At 44.0% G+C, this 16,326-nt stretch overlaps 1 protein-coding gene across 2 annotated transcripts in view; it reads right to left on the bottom strand.

Moving 5' to 3' along the window:
- The window catches only part of UPRT (uracil phosphoribosyltransferase homolog), a 98,160-nt gene that overhangs the window by 62,493 nt on the left and 19,341 nt on the right, over positions 1-16,326 (bottom strand). For both annotated transcript variants that reach the window (XM_069211007.1, XM_069211016.1), the window contains exons 3-4: positions 14,231-14,300; positions 2,542-2,604 (exon numbers count right to left, since the gene is read on the bottom strand). In XM_069211007.1, the coding sequence (XP_069067108.1) occupies positions 2,542-2,604; positions 14,231-14,300 (133 nt within the window). The remainder of the gene's footprint in view (positions 1-2,541; positions 2,605-14,230; positions 14,301-16,326) is intronic.

The raw sequence follows: 16,326 nt of genomic DNA, 5'->3' as shown, positions 1-16,326 counted from the left end.
TTGCAACTCCACCTGATTTGTCACAATTGCATGGATGGTGGCGTGCAAGGTTCGTCAGACCACCAGATCTGTGACTGTTTGTAAATAAAGTATTTATTTTTTCTTTAAAAAAAAAAAAACGGTCACATTTTCTTAATGGGACACTGCCTACTCCCCCAATTAACAAACGGGAAGGGGTGCAATATAGACTCTTCCCTTTTGCAAATAACTTAACAACCAACTTGGGAGTCTGTAACTTTTCAATAGTTTGGAATTGGAATTCTGATTGCAAACCTTTGTTACATGGGGTATTGATTTGTAATCTAGAAGAAAAGACGCCCACAATATGGCTCTTCCAAATTTTCAACTGGTAGCCATTAGGATTACCTTTTTAGGAACCAGTAAAAGTTTACCGACTCCTAAAATGGGATTCATACATACGAAACACCATTTTGTGCTCACAAATGCTCAGATTTTTTGAAGTGGAGTGTTTTCAACCTCAGAACAGTTAAGTACCTCTGGCCCCCAGTTTCTAAACCTAATCGAATTCTGAAATTCCAGTCTCCCTCTTATTACTGGAGACTAAAAAGCAATAATGTAATTACGGAAAATGCATCTGTTTTTGAGAGCAGACAGGTGGGTACAATAGCTATGACTGCTGTTCAGCTATGAGAAAATAGCACGCACTGCCATGTATCTGAGGCACCAGTTCCGGAAGCTGTGGAACCCGGAGATCTCCTATTTAAATCAGGACTACAGGTGACTGACTTGCCCCAAGAAACTGTACTGGGGCCCCGGGAGAACAGAAATGCCTAGAGTGAATACAGAAGAAGTACAGCAGAAACCATTACTGAGACACAGACTGTTTTGAGGTTTGACTTGAGGGGGACACATGGAGGAGTGATGGGAATGGGGTTATTGGGAGATGATTGAGGGTCTGGTCTTAAACTTGGGAACTGTTCTTAGGTCGGTAGGCCCAACTCTTGTACTTCAACACTGAAAATACAATAGAAAAAATACTAAAAGCTAAATAAAGATTTATTATGATAACTGAATGAGAAGAGGTGGTATGAGGAGCACTTAGAATAATAGGAAATTGTTGATAAATTAGGAAATGAACGTTTATGTCACGGTATGTGATGATTTTATTTGGGCTCGGGAACGGAGTCAATTTAATTGAAAGTGAATCGAGTAATGTGTTTATCGTAATAGTTGGAATATATATTGGCTTTTCTACGTCTTGATTTTGATATATGTAAATATGAAAAAGATGATGTACTATGGATTTCAGAGGCATAAACAAGAAGTTAAATTTTTGTGGAATTTACCTTCCGAAAGTCAATTTCTTTGACACTGATAATTGACAAGCCTTGGAGGTAGAGCAGCTTGTTGCTGTCAATCTTCATTGTTGTTACTAGGTGCCATAGGTAAGCAGGAATTCCATATATTTGCTGAAGAAGATTAGTGAGCTATAGGGCCCTGGAAAACACCACAGATCAAAAGTGTGGGCAACATTGCCCATAAAATATATCTGTGAAAACTGATGCCCCACTGAAAGAAAAATAAGAATTGTGTAGTAGATTGTTCAAAAGTATAGGCCAAGCAGATGCAGTAGACAAGTTGTGGAGTATAAGAGAACCATACATGTCATCCGAAGAACATGGTTGCTGGCCTCCACTCTTGGCACCGGACTGCTAGTTCTGTAGCAGATGGTGTTGTGCGATGCACGTTTTCCACAGGGTGCAAATGTCTATGGTGCACTCTGCAACGGGGCTACAGTCTGATAGGCCACTTGGTTCAAGAGGATTCTTTAGCAGGAGAACGCTGGAGAGAAACTGGATGTTTTTAGTGACTAGCAAACATTCCCTAAGGGGTGTCCTGTGCATGTTTGAAGCAGTTCAGATGTCACAAGGATCTAAACATCACAGGAAGACAAATGCTGAAACCCCAATCTAATAAAAACTACACTTTTTACCATAAGAAGGTTGACTCCATTAGAAGGTCCAAGTAAAAAAACTAACTAGGGATCATCTTTGCGTGCATTTACCATTTTTTATGCTAAAGATCCATTGCTAACATAGAAATATGGAAACAGGGAAACTGCAATAAGTAATTTCATTTAGCCAATTCCTATTTTTTGCTTCACGTATAATGGTAAACTTTAATGTATGTCTACTCTCCTAAAACAGCTAGTATTTGAGCCTAAAAGACTTTCTCCAAAATACACTTAAAATACAAACTGCATATGTGTGGACTTACAAAACACAAATGAAGCTGCACACTCTAAAGTGAGAGAATACAACAGTGACAGGGATAGAAGTACATTTTGGTGTAGATGATAGCAAAAGGAGTTTTCTGAATAAGTTATCTTTGTGGGTGATCCATTGGAAACTGTTCCATGCAGACAACTCCATTTTAAAAGCCTTAGCCTTTTATGGTGGGTTTTGGAATGGGGACTTAGCAGTACTGTGCACTCGTTGTTAAAGTGCATTTTTCTTAAAGGGCAACTCAATTCTGCTGTAAAGCTTATACATAACAGTAAAACTAAAAGATTCAACTCACCACTTCTCATGATACTGACACCACAGTTTCCTCTCTCAAACTTCACTCCTTCATACTTGTACCCTGTTGCAAAGTAAAGGAGAAAAATAAAAGGTGGTAAAAACAAAAGCCAAAAATGCCAAATGCCCCATTCTTCACATTGCATAGGAGTGAATGGAGAATATGCACCATATCAGAAACAGGTTTTAAGACCACATGCCACGACCAAAGAATACAGGTTTTAATGCTACTGTAGTATAAAACTACCTAAACAGAATTTTACTACGAAACATAAAAATCTATTCGTAAGTTTTCAAAATGATTTCACCTCTTCAAACCATTGCGAGGAATCACATTCCTTTTGACACGTTAAAAAATTAGAGTTACCAATGGCCTGCACTATCAGCTTTCTTCCACACAATCTAATGACCTCCCACAGTCAATTACCCACATTGTATTTTCATTTCTTCCAGTCAGTTACTGTAATTTCAGTCTGTACACCTGCGCTAACTTAGCTTCATCCATTTGGATCAGGCAGCATTTCTCCTTCTAGTGGTCAGTTTGTCAACACGCAAAATAGTGCAGTATAGCCAGTCTGTTTCCAAGTATGAAATGGAAATGCATCTGGGAATGCTTGCTCTACTGAGCAAATGGGATGTGACGTGATAGTTTAGGTCAGATTGCTCCTTTTCATAAACACAGAATCAAGCAGCAGAATCACTGGATTGCTTCTCAGGAATATTTTGATAGTTGGCAAGCATTTGTTTAAGGAGGTATTTCCATAGATGTGCCCCACGTGCTGTACTGTGCAACTCTAGTTACTTAATAGAACATTCGAATGTTGGTAGCTCCATTGAAAACAATGGAGTGCTGCGGGCTTTTACTGGCCGGTAAAAGCCCGCAGCGCCAACATTCCAATGTTCGCTTTGTTCACAGCAACAGCTGTGAACAAAGCCTCACGGAGCCCGAGGGGATTTTAATCCCCTCAGGCTCCGTGAGCAATTTGTTTTATTTAATAGAACATTCTGCCCTGCGTGGCAGAATGTTCTAATAGCCTTAGAACCCGCCGTAGCGGGCTCTACCGGCTATTAAAGGCCCTTTCCCTTGTTAAAGGCCCTCGCCTTCGGCTCAGGCATTTAACACGGGAGCGGGCCTTTAATAGCCGATAGAGCCCGCTACGGTAGGTTCTAAGGCTATATTAACATGTTCTAATGAGGCTAAACGTGTGTTACTCGTTAGCTCAGCCAGAGTGGATGTGGCTCCCAGTTTGTGAAGAGTGACCCATCTTGGAATAGTGTGGCCCAAGTGGCATAAGATCGCCCCCCTTCCGCAATCGCAAAGTCGGGCACATCTTTATTTAACTTCTTAAAATCTTCTGAACCTACGGCACAGATTTTCCTTCTATTGCTTCACGTGTCCTGTTTAAGACTGGATATGCTGTTAGTTTTTTTAAACAATGTTGAGGCCCTGCAATACTTACCTGCTGTTGGGCGCTAACCCAAGTTATCCCTGCTATGTTCATATTTATCTCATAACATGGCTTAGGATTCATTCACTATCCTGACACAATACTGAGTTGACAAATCTTTTCACAACTGTAACAGAGTAAACCAAGATGAGTCAAAAAGAGAAAAGCTGGCAGTACAACCAATCAAGCCAACGTTTGAAAACTTGTACAGGGTCATAATTAAGTGGTGATGTGCTTGGTTAGGCAGCACAAGGGCCTGGTGTTTTAAACACCGAATATTCAGGAGTCATCACTAATCCTGACCTAGGTGGAGACCCACGGAAGGGTCTCTTAATCAAGCTCCCTTGGCTGCCACCCAATTTCCCTTAATTATCAATCCTACCTTCCCTAACCTCATGGATCACTCACTGTCCAGCAGTTGATCAGCATTTAAGGAACAGCAAGGAATGCACCTTGGTATTTGAAATAATTACAATAAAATGCACAAAATACCTGAATGCAAAATCCAACATTTTAGTGACGTTGACTTTTTTTTAATGTGTGAAAGTAGATACTAGGTCATACAAAGTAGCACTTCACAGCCTGAAATGTAATCAATTGTAAGTATCAGAAAAGTAAGAATTATTTTGTTTAACACATATGATCCAGTAAAATCTATAAGGAACTCATTTTGCTTAGCCAAAGGCACTGGTAGTATACAAAATGTCATGATTCAATCCCATATACACGCACAAAGTTCAGCCAGCTCTGGGATCCTCAGTTTCCCAGATTCACTGGATGCTCCTTTTCCTCTCTGTCCTGGGTTCGAGGATATTCTACTGGTGAGATGTCTGATTAAAGGGCTAGGTGCAGAGGGCCGGGAGAAGAGCAAGTTGAATTGAGTGTTGGGTGACAAGCATTCTAGAGCAAGGTAAGGCACTTGGGACCCTCGCTTTTACTCCAAAGAAAGACAGACAGGTGGTTGTCCTTAATTACTTTAGGCATTTACGTGAATGCTTGGTAGAGGAGTCACTGGGTGGGATATACAAGTCTATCCCAGCCTGCCTTGAGAACGCGGGGTGTTAGTAAACAGAGGTAGACCGTCCCTAAAAAGAACCAACCCCCCCAACCTCGTCCCTCAAAACCAAACTACCCGACCCCCCCACAAACAAAACAACCCCGGCCCCCAACCCTAAAAACAAAACTACCCTGACACCCCCCACCCACTCTGAGCCCTAAAACCTTCCCAAACCCCACAGACCCCCACCCCTAAAAACCAAACTACCCCGATCCTCCCACCCCGCTCCTAAAAACCAAACTACCCCGACCCCCTTACCCTGCCCCTAAAAATAAAACTACCCCGATAACCCCCAGCCACCCTGAGCCCTAAAACCTTCCCCGACCCCCCATCCACCCTAAAAACAACTGACCCTCACCCCCAAAAACAAAACTACCCCGACCAAACCAGCCCTGCCCCTAAAAACAAAACTACCCCAACACCCCCATCCACCCTAAGCCCTAAAACCTTCCCCGACCCCCAACCCGCCCTAAAAAAATTTTTTTAACTCCCCTCAGAGCCCTAAAACCTTCCCTAACCCCCACACGCCCTAAAAACAGACCCCCAACCCTAAAAACCAAACTACCCCGATCGTCCCACCCCGCTCCTAAAAATAAAACTACCCCGATACCCCCAGCCACCCTAATCCCTAAAACTTTCCCCGACCCCCCACCCGCCCTTAAAATAACTGACCCCCCACCCCTGCCCCAAAAACACAAAACTACCCCAATACCCCCACCCAAAGCCCTAAATCCACCCCCCACTAAAAACTACCCCCAACCCTGCCCCAGCCTCTCTTACCTCACAGTGTTCTCTCCCGATCCAGTCTGCCCTTTTCTCAGCCTTAACAACATATATGCGTAGTTCAGCACACGCGTGGTTAAGGCAGAGAAAATGGGCAGACGTTGTTCCGGCAAGCATGGTTACGCTTGCGTTGTAAACGTAATGGTTGTTAGGGAGTCGTTGTTCAGGACCGTTCCCTGTTTGACCTACAAACTGGCAGAACTGGTTACTTATGTACTCTCAGGCTCATGATGATGCTATTTACGTAGACGTAGTCATCTGACTACTTTTTGGTACGTGTCACGTAGGCGCCGGGTGGTTCACGTCGCGCGGAGTACAGCGCGGAGCACGAACGCTGCCGAACGCGGCCGCTACTGCCACCACCGCTATTGCTGCTTTTGGGGGCCGAGGAGAACTCTTGCCGGTCGGCTCACGCACGCACGTTGCCGCGGCTTTTGGGGGTCAGAGGATTTCTGTGCGCCCCGGCTGTGGGTTGGCATTCCGGCAGGGTGTGTGGGCGACCCCCTCCCTGCACCTTCCCACCGCTGTGTTGCTTCTGTACAGCGTGGCACGGCACGGCAGGACCGGGCGTAACCTGGGCGCTGGAGGAGCCAGAAGCCAGAGTCAGAGGGAGCCAGAAGGAGAAGGAGTCCTGCCGCCCCCCTGTGGCCTCCTGCAGCCCCTCCTGGAAAGACGCTGGGCGGGAGAGCAGACCGGTGAGACCGGGACTGACCGGGAGAGACCGGGTAAGCAGACTTCGTGGGGGGGGGGGGGGGGGGTCCCTGTCCACCATCCTGGCCATTGAACCCCTCTCCTGCTCCTGTTCCTGCCCTGGCCCTGGTCACAGCTCCGGCATCGGTACTCAACCGCGCCACGTCGTCTCACCCAGCCTCACCCAGCCACAGCCACAGCAACAGCTCTAGCCACAGCCAGCCCTAGTTGGCCCTAGCTGGTCTTTGGCCTTGGATTTGGTCTGGGATTTGTCGCTGTTGGTGGTCTCATCTAAAGACCAAGCAAGGAAGAAACCCAGTAAGGAACCAAGGAGCCAAGGGGAGGGGTGCGGTGAGTGGTGAACGGTGAGCAGTGAACGGTAACCGGAGGATGGTTGGGACAAGAGGAAAAACAAAGAAGGCTAGGGAGGCCAACAAGGCGCCCACTTACCTAGCGGATTCCCAAAGATCAGAGCAGGAGCTCAAAAGTCTACAAAGTCTAGGGTTAGACCAGAACCAGGATCAGGATCAGGACCAGGACCAGGACCCCAGAACCATCCAGCAATCCCAGGGGGGATTCGCAAACCTAGGTGAGGGCACAGCAGACACAGCAGAGGGTGTCCAATTCGGGTCTCCCGCCAACAAAAGCGATTCCGAGCCTGGAGAAGAGTCAGGCGGGACATTAGAAGCGGTGACACTGCCTTGCTTGCCAGTCCATACTGACTCTGACGATATAGGGGGTGCCCTACCGAATGCAGGAGAAACTGTAGGCGAAACTGTGGGGGGCCTTCTAAGTCCCTTGTGTAGGGGACATAAGTATACACCGACGCACCCGGGCCCGGGTGGATCTACGGGAGTAAGGAAAACTAGACCAAAAACAAACACTATCACTAACTATTACAACCAAGTGAACTTGAACTCAGAACAGCCGCAAACGCAAAGTCCTAAAGCCAGTGGCCTCCGATCACAGCCACCGGGGGAAGTGGGTGGCTACAACATGGGGGGGGTGAACTGGAGCTACCAGCGACCGGGCTCCAGGATACTCGCCCACTTCAGCAGCAACAGCAACCGGTTGGTTTATCGCAATTATTCTGCCCAATGAGTAATCCTCTTGGGGATGGTGATGTGGAGCTAAATAACCCCCCAAAGTGGAGCAACTTTTCGGGAGAGCAAAGAAAAAGCAACGATTCACCTTATCCTGACCCCCAAACGGGGCTATTGAACTCCGGGAATTTTTCACTAACATCCTCTCCACAATGTGAGCAAGCAGAATTCACAGCACTCCAAAATGTAATGGGTCCAGAAACAGACTGCTCACCATCTAAACAGACCCATAAAACCCCAGCGTCACAGCTTCACTGCGGAAGACAAATTGTTAAAAATAATTTAATGCTGGGCAGACTCAACAGTAGTTCTTTCAGTCTGGAGCTGTCCTCATTCGACAACTCCGTTATTGGCAACACAGACCCTCAACTAAACAGCATAACATCAGAAGATCTAAACTTCCTGGAAGGTAGTATAATCATAGGCCACAGAGGAAAGGAAGGTAAGAAGCCAGAAGGTCAGATAACCAACGAACAAAGTGGAAATGGAGATGACCTCTCACTAGACCAACCAATTCTTAGTATCATGAAAGTCATATGTGCAACACTGGGCTCAATCGCAACAACGATCATGGCCCAGTCTCAAAAATTTGACGATCAACTTGAACTGACCAAACAACTTACATCCTCAATACAGTCTATAGATTACAGGATGGCCCTAGTAGAGGGCGTAATTAGGGAAAACCTGTTGCATCAAGCAGTGGCCGATAAAATGGACAAGTTGGATGGACAAGTTTGTGGACCACTGCTGGAAAAATTATTGGAAGTCCCAAAAGTAATCAAAGACATAATCGAAGACTGCAAACATAACCTTAAAAGCACACAGGGGTGCATTCACGAGCTAGGAAAAACAGAATCTAGTTTAATTGAAGGGCCAGCAGACAAAGAAAATATAGAAAGGCACTTCGGCCCAGGACGAGAGAACTATCCAGATGCAAAAAATCAGACACCTAAGAGGGAGAGAACAAATGGAAGTCCTGAATTTGGAAGCAAAGCCCCAAACACAGTAGAAAAAAGGCCACCGGGTAAAAGGCCTCAACTAACAGGCAGATGGAAAAACACATGGAAGAAAGCTAGAGGAAAAAAAAAAGCACCAGCAGGAAAAGCCTTAAATATGTTACAACAGATAGGCCTAATAGGAGAAACCAGGAACACAGGTGATGAGAGCGCCCAACATCAGTATAAAGATAAAAGCATTAAGTCGGAGAGTTTTGAGAAACCTACTGATAAAGTTTTTAACTTTATAAATAAAAATCCCGGATTATTGTGCGACAAAAGTTGCACTCACCATTCCCATATAAACCGCATACCCACTGGCCCCAGGGGACACCAAGCATCTGGGCATGACTTAGACAAAGAAAGGTGGTCCGGAAAAGACCCTGGAACAAATCATGGGATAAACGAGGCAAACGAGGTAAATGATCCTCCAGCCAACGAACAACCCAAATGGAGCCCAGGAACATCCAAACCTAGCATTTGTATCGATAAGCACCTCCCAGCTACAAAAACTGAACATTTAGTTCAGGTACACTACTCAAACATAGTAGAAGACCACCACGGAATATGCCAGCAGCCTCCGAACTCCATTAGTGAGGGGGCAGAACAAGATAATAGCAAAGGCGAAAATAGAAGGGCAGAGACCCCAGAGTACATACGAAACGAACAAAGCATAAGAACAACCATGTGCGTGGACAACACAACAGCCCCAGTTCCCGCACCCCGGACAAAGGCAAAATATTGCTCTCAGGGCAGCCCTGGAAATTATAATCTCAGCATCCAGACTGGGTGGACCACTGATTCGCCTGCACCATCGCGCCCAGCACTGGACCTGGAAACCAAGGAAATCAAAGGAAAAAGGGACAACTGGCCTCCAAAAAGGCAACCCTACGAAGAACAAAGGAACAAAGAATTGCAACTGGGGAGGGAAAAAGGCCAGGTAAATCGAACATCTACTAGTCAGGCAGCTACCACTCAAGACAGACAAAATGAGAACACCCAACTCCAAGGAAGACTGTCGCAGGAAGGTGGCGGGCACACTGTGATCCGGTCCGAAACAACTAAAAAGCCCGAAGCCACGATCTTGTTTATGCCTGAGTACTCCTCAAGAGGAAGTCACGACATCCTGAACAGGTCTAACATCTTATGTCTTGTCAACTCCCTGCCAGCCTTACAGAATGTAACAACTAAAGATCTCCTTTCAGTAAGATTCATACCAAAAAAAGAATTAGAGAACGGGGAATTAACAGAAACAGTCTGGGCCTCACCTTGGATAGCAGAACAGATCTTAAAATGTTCAAACACGATGAAGACCTGGGGAATATCCATTGCTACTCCGCAAAAAGAACTATATCCAACAATACTTCTTGAAAAAGCTACAGACCGAAACATGATGCGTAGGCAAGAGGCAAAAGGCAATTTTGGCTCGATACTTCAGGGAGCAATCAGCTCCAAACAACAACTCCCTGAACGAATAAACTTGAGTAATATGAGGTTCTGCCTGGTAGCTAATTCCCCTAGAAACAGTAGGGGTAATCCCCCACAGTTACAGAATTGCAGAGAGCAATCATTTAAAAGCTCGTAGCAAAAAATGGATAACTCGAACATAAAAAATAAAATCAGTCCCATATTAAAAATTCTAAGCTGGAACATAGCAGGTTTAAAAAACAAAATGGAAGATAAAGACTGGGTTGAATTTATTAAAAAACAAGACATCAGCTGCTTCCAAGAAACTTGGTCTACTCATGCTATTGACCTAGATGGGTTCGCCACCTTCCACTCACCTGCAATTAAGCAAAAAAAAGGAAGACCCTCGGGAGGTCTGAGTATTTGGATTAGAACTTCATTACTGAGGAACTCCGTAGTAACTCACACCGTACAAAGCAAGGGAATCCAGACGCTCGCAGTCAAATACGAGGAATGGTCACTCGAAATAGTAAATGTGTACTTCCCACCTATCAGCCGGGCTCAAGTTATGCCAGGGGTGCGGCTCCTTAAAGAACATATCCTAAACAAAAGAACCATGGATCGGAGGAACCTAGTACCAAGTCACACGACCAACCGCTCTCTCCAACCTTGTAAAACCTTTTTATTGATATGTGGTCACTTCAACACTAAAACTCATTCTATCCTCTGGGACGAACAAGTAGCAGAGGAAGATTATGCTTGGAATATCCCAACGCCTCTTATCCAACGTTGTAATGACTCCAAGAAAGGAGAATTAATCTTTGAAGCATTAATAGAAGGAGGACTTCGCACACTAAATGGGAGAACAAAGTCAGACAAAACCTTTAAATCTACCTTTCGAACTGGAAAAAGGCAAAGCATAATTGACTATATGGCAATAAACATCGAAGCCTGGCATTATGTCATCGATATGGAAATAAGGGACAGAATCGAGAGTGATAATGACCCACTGCTAATGGAGATAGTCCATCCGGACACGAGCCCAGGGAAGGCGGAGGCTCCATTCAACGGAAATAGCCTAACAATAACTATGAGACCAAACAGGAAAAACATATTAAGGTCAAATGAGGATGAACCTTATATGAATGTTCCCAGCCAAACCTGGTTGTCATTACTTAGCACGTTCTTAAACCCATCAGATAACGACGCTATACCCCTTCTGCATAACTTTAATAATTTGCTACTGCAAACAAAAAAGGACAAGATCAAGCATCCTCAAATCAATCCTAAAATGATGGAGGGCTGGTTCGATGAAGAGTGTTTAAAGCTAAAAAAGACCTTATCACAAGCACTGAAGAACCGGCACTTGAATGATTCCAACGAGCAACATTTTCATGGATGTAGGCAACAGTACAAAAAATTATTAAGATACAAAAGGAAGATATTTCCACATAAACTTTGGAAAACTTTACTGCAAGCAATAACGGCAGGGAACTCCAAAAAGTTTTGGGAGATAGTCAGGTGGGGATGCGAAGGCCCCCCGAAAAACCTAGAACTGAATATTAACCCTCAACTTTGGGTAAAGCACTTTACTGCCTTGTATCAGGAAGTGGCCAAGACAGAACCAGGGATGACCATTAACCCAAACATCCTCACTCAAGGGCTGGGAGGCAGAAATCAAAGATTAAGCAATGTATTTCCTCTTCAAAAGACCCATGCAGCATCTTCAAATTGTCTTTTTAGATCGGTAAACGGAACCCAGAATGTACTAGTCTCTAACGAATTTTCCAGCACAAATTCCACGCAAGTAGCCCACGTCATTCCACGTGCAATGAAGTTAATACCGGAATTCAGTGATAAAGAGATTAAACAAGTTATCCTCCTTCAAAAGCCGCATAAGGCTGCAGGCCCAGATGGCATCCCTTCAGATGCTTACCGTAACCAGCTAACGTTATGGTTACCTGCTCTAGCCCGTCTATTCAACAGTGTCTGGCATTACGAGGTAATCCCTCCTTCTTGGAAGGAATCAATAATCGTTCCAATTCACAAAAAAGGGCCTCGGGACATGGTGAGCAATTATAGACCTATCTCACTGCTTGATAGTGTTGGAAAGATTTTTGCCAAACTGATTCAGTCGCGTCTAGACCAATGGCTAGAGGACGGAGATTTAATATCAACACACCAAGCCGGTTTTAGGAGAGGCCAAAGTACAACAGACCAACTTTTTAAGCTAAACATGATCTGTGCTAAATACGCCACCCTTAAAAACTGTCCATTATACCTGGTCTTTGTGGATCTCCAAACAGCCTTCGACAGCGTAAATCGCCAAACATTATGGCAGCTATTGTCGGACATGGGCATACAGGGAAAAATCTTAAGGCTGCTAATTCTATTGCATACAGGAAACACTGCCAGGGTCAGATATTCTACGAGAAATTATTACACGGCCAAAATTCCAATTGAGCGAGGTGTAAAACAAGGCTGCGTTTTGGCCCCAACCTTATTCAATTGTTATATAAATAAAGTAAGTCAAGTTTTGAAGGAATTAAATCTGGACGTGCCAAAACTAGCCAATGAAAGTATACCTATCTTGCTCTTTGCTGATGACGCCGTATTACTGGCAAGAACAGAGATAGCAATGCATGGTCTACTTAGGGGCTTCGAATCTTTCTGTACCTCAAGGAGAATGGTAATCAATGAGGGGAAAACAAAGTTTATGATTCTCAACCAAAAACAGACGTTGCAATCGACCTTTAGGGTAAATAATAAGCCTTTGGCCCGAGTGGCCACCTATGATTACCTGGGCTGCAGATTAGATGAAAAACAGACATGGAAACCACAAATCTACAAAAGCAGAATTTCCTTGGCCCAACAAGCCGGAGCAGTACTCAGATTTGCAAAGGCTACAGGCAATCACTCTGTGAGCTCCGCACTGCTTGCATACAAAACAAAAGCAAGAGCCGCAGCACTTTACAGCGCAGAGATCTGGGGATTCAGAAAGATTCCATCAATACAAGTAACCGAGAACAAATTTTTACGCCAATTACTTTGTCTAGGTAAGGCTACACCAATGAACGCAATAAGAATTGATCTACAGATGAGAAAGGTTGAGGACTACATCGCTCTGGCTCCAGTAAGATACTGGATCCGTATTTGGACAAAAGAGGCTCTCAAACCATTCAGAGACGTACTTAAGGATATCATGAAGCTGCAAAACCATCGGAAACTGCCCTGGTTCAAACATATCTCAACTATCCTGGCTGCTATCGGCCAGGAAGACTTTTGGTTCCATCCAGAAAAAATCGGAAGGCCTAGTCTAGCTGTCATAAAAAAGGCATATTGGGAGCGAAAGACAGAGACTATGTGCGAGTCATTTAGCCCTTTATTCAAGCGGTATATTTTGTTTAACCAAGAGCTTAAACCAGCAATATTCATAGACAGTATTTATCCGGAGGAAAAAAGGGCTCTCTACTTTAAATTCCGTATGGGCACACTACCAGTGACAGCGGTGGTCAACAGATGGCAATCCGCTCCTCCGGGTAGTTTAGAATGTTGTCCATGCCTTCATGGTGGTCCGGAAACACTTTCCCACTTCCTTTTACTATGCCACTTTACGCTCAGACTTCGTAAATTGTACCTTCGTCCACTTTTCAGAACTTCCGGAGTTAGGAAGTGCAAGGAGGCGGAAGCGCTATGTATGCGTTCAGATGAGAAATACATTGTGACAAAAGTCTCAACTTATATCTTGGAAGCATGGAAATTACGTCTATCAATGCACCTACAGTTGGCACAGGCACAATAGCCTATGTTATCCCGTAGCTATTTAGCTTGGGAAATCGGTGCAGGGTAGTGTAAACTGGGTTAGGCCTCGGGCTTTTATTAAACGGCTGGAAGGCAATGCAAGGCCCCAAATGACTCGTCCCATAATAAGACATTTTAAATATTAGACTCATAATGTTTTTCTAGAATAAGTTAAGTTTTTATGTAAATTATGGTCAAATCAGGTTTTACGATAATGCATGGTAAATTGGATACATTTTGGCACATGTTAAATCAAAAATTCAAGCATAGTTCCTTTTATTGAGATGTTTTATTTAATGTGATTTTTATTGAGTTCGAGGGATTGATATCTATTGTGTGATTATTGTTAAGGCCGGATAGGCTAATAACAATTAAATAAATAAATGGTAAATGGACGTAGACGTACCTGTTGGCGTGGTCACTGTGGACTCTGTGTACGGCAGCTGATTTAGTCCCTCTTCAACCACAAGTCTGATCTGTAGAATCATAAGAACAGGTAATATTCGTGGACATTATTCCCATGCAATACAAGTAAGTAATTGTATAGTATATCAAAGGGTGCACACGCTGAGCCTCAAGGTACAATGCTGGTCATATCACAAAAAAATGGAAAGAAAAGTTTTTAAATTAAAGAATCACTATTAGCTAAAATGTTTTTTTTTTTAAAGTCACTTTAATCAAATTTTATTCTTTAGCATTTCGCATTTTGGAGTAAAGCATTTAGAGTCCCTGTACAGCTTTAAAAGAAGAAATACTGTCGATATTCCAAACTAATTAAAAAAAACACTGTTTCCCCATAGAACCAGTAAGGACAAACGAAAAACAATCCTAGAAACATGCCCTTTTTCTACTGACTATTGGTTTCATGGCAGAGCATTCGTTCAATTAGTTCATACACATTGTTTGAAATAGGACTCCTGTCTTATTTGTATGTTATCGTCTTTGCAATTATACCCCCTCACCACTGCCTCCTTTGAAGTCTTTTCTGGTTTGCCCAAACGAAGTGGTACTGGATGCTCCAAGTTGGTTTTCACTCTTCCTGGGTGCCCTCATATCTGGTTTTACATACACACACTCCTCTGAAGAGCTGCAGTTAAAGCGAAACAAATACCTGCAGCAACCTTCACTCTGTTTCAAATAAGACTGAGAGGCAGGTGTGTCTTAGAGCAGAAAGGACACATTAGACATGAAAACAGACCAATGGAAATGCTGCTCAGGCTTGTGGTCCTCAAAGGGTCCTGATTCTACTTGTCATTTGGAACCGACAGTAACAGAGGGATGAGCTGCCACTGGGCAAAAAAAACAAAATGGGAGAGGGAGGACGATGCTAGACTTTTTACAAATAGTGCTTTTGGGACTGACACAAAGGTGAAGGAGCCAAGGGGGTCATCAAAGAAAAGAAAGCGAAAAGCGAAAAAGAAAACAAGCTTTTCATTCGCCCGCTAAAGACAGTGAAGTTATGGGGAACTGGAGACAGGCAAGCGTGTTCAAACTCTGCAAACGAAGAAGCAGGGATGAGGCTGACTCCCACACAGAGGCAAGCTAGCGATCAGAGCGAGAGAAGTAATGAAATCACTTATGATGCGGGCATTTCAATGTATTTAAGAATGAATAGAGTGGGAGTGCACAATAAATGAAAAGCAAAAATGATAAACGATTCTGGAATCACCAAACTCATCGCTAGTCAACTGGGCAATAGAAAACACATTAAAACTCGGATTCCTGTCCCTAATTTAGAGGGAGGCAAATGTGCAGCAAGTCGGTGAGACCAACATGCAAATTAATAAAAATAAAAAAGAAATAAAAAAAAAGAAAAATAAATTGGTTAGCCAGTGAATGTTTGTGACTGGCCAGAGGGGCTCATTAAGTGTACATCAGAGTGGCACACATCTCTGTGATGCACGCCACCAGATGGGACGCTTGAGTGGGTCACAAAAATGTCGTTACCGGAACCTTAAGAAGGGTCGGGTAGCATTTGGGAAGATGGCAGGCCTCTGCTTGAGGTCACTGCTCTCAGTTCATGTAAAGGGGTGTGATTTGGGACGGAGAGGATACTGCAACCGATTTTTACCTCTCATGTACCTGGGCCAGGCTGAATAGCTGGTGGACGAGGGGGAGAGGGGCCGTTCCTGGCTGGGAAGAAAAATAGGCGGCATAAGGAGATTGGCGAATAAAACTGGTAGTAACATTAGAAATAGGCCAAAGGCATGTTGCATGACAATATCATGTCAGATAGAAAGACATTAATGGAAATTGTTTGCAGAAAAAGTCAGGTTTAATTGATGATAATTTTATACAAATGATATGCAGAGAAAGAACCATGATGCAGTCCATTTTAGTGATGCTGGGAAAGTACAACAAACTTTGGCACTCTTAACAATTTCTGCGAACCTGCTTACCGTCTCAATGCTGCACTTCCCCTCTTGGGATGGGAATGTTTACGGCATGGTTGCACATTTTTCACCCTGCGCTGCATCCATGACAACGAATATCTGGTATCCC

This window comes from Pleurodeles waltl, chromosome 2_1, assembly GCF_031143425.1.
Source record: "Pleurodeles waltl isolate 20211129_DDA chromosome 2_1, aPleWal1.hap1.20221129, whole genome shotgun sequence".
Taxonomy (NCBI): domain Eukaryota; kingdom Metazoa; phylum Chordata; class Amphibia; order Caudata; family Salamandridae; genus Pleurodeles; species Pleurodeles waltl.
Note: the sequence above shows the minus strand (reverse complement) of the source record. Positions and strands in the feature narration are given on the sequence as shown.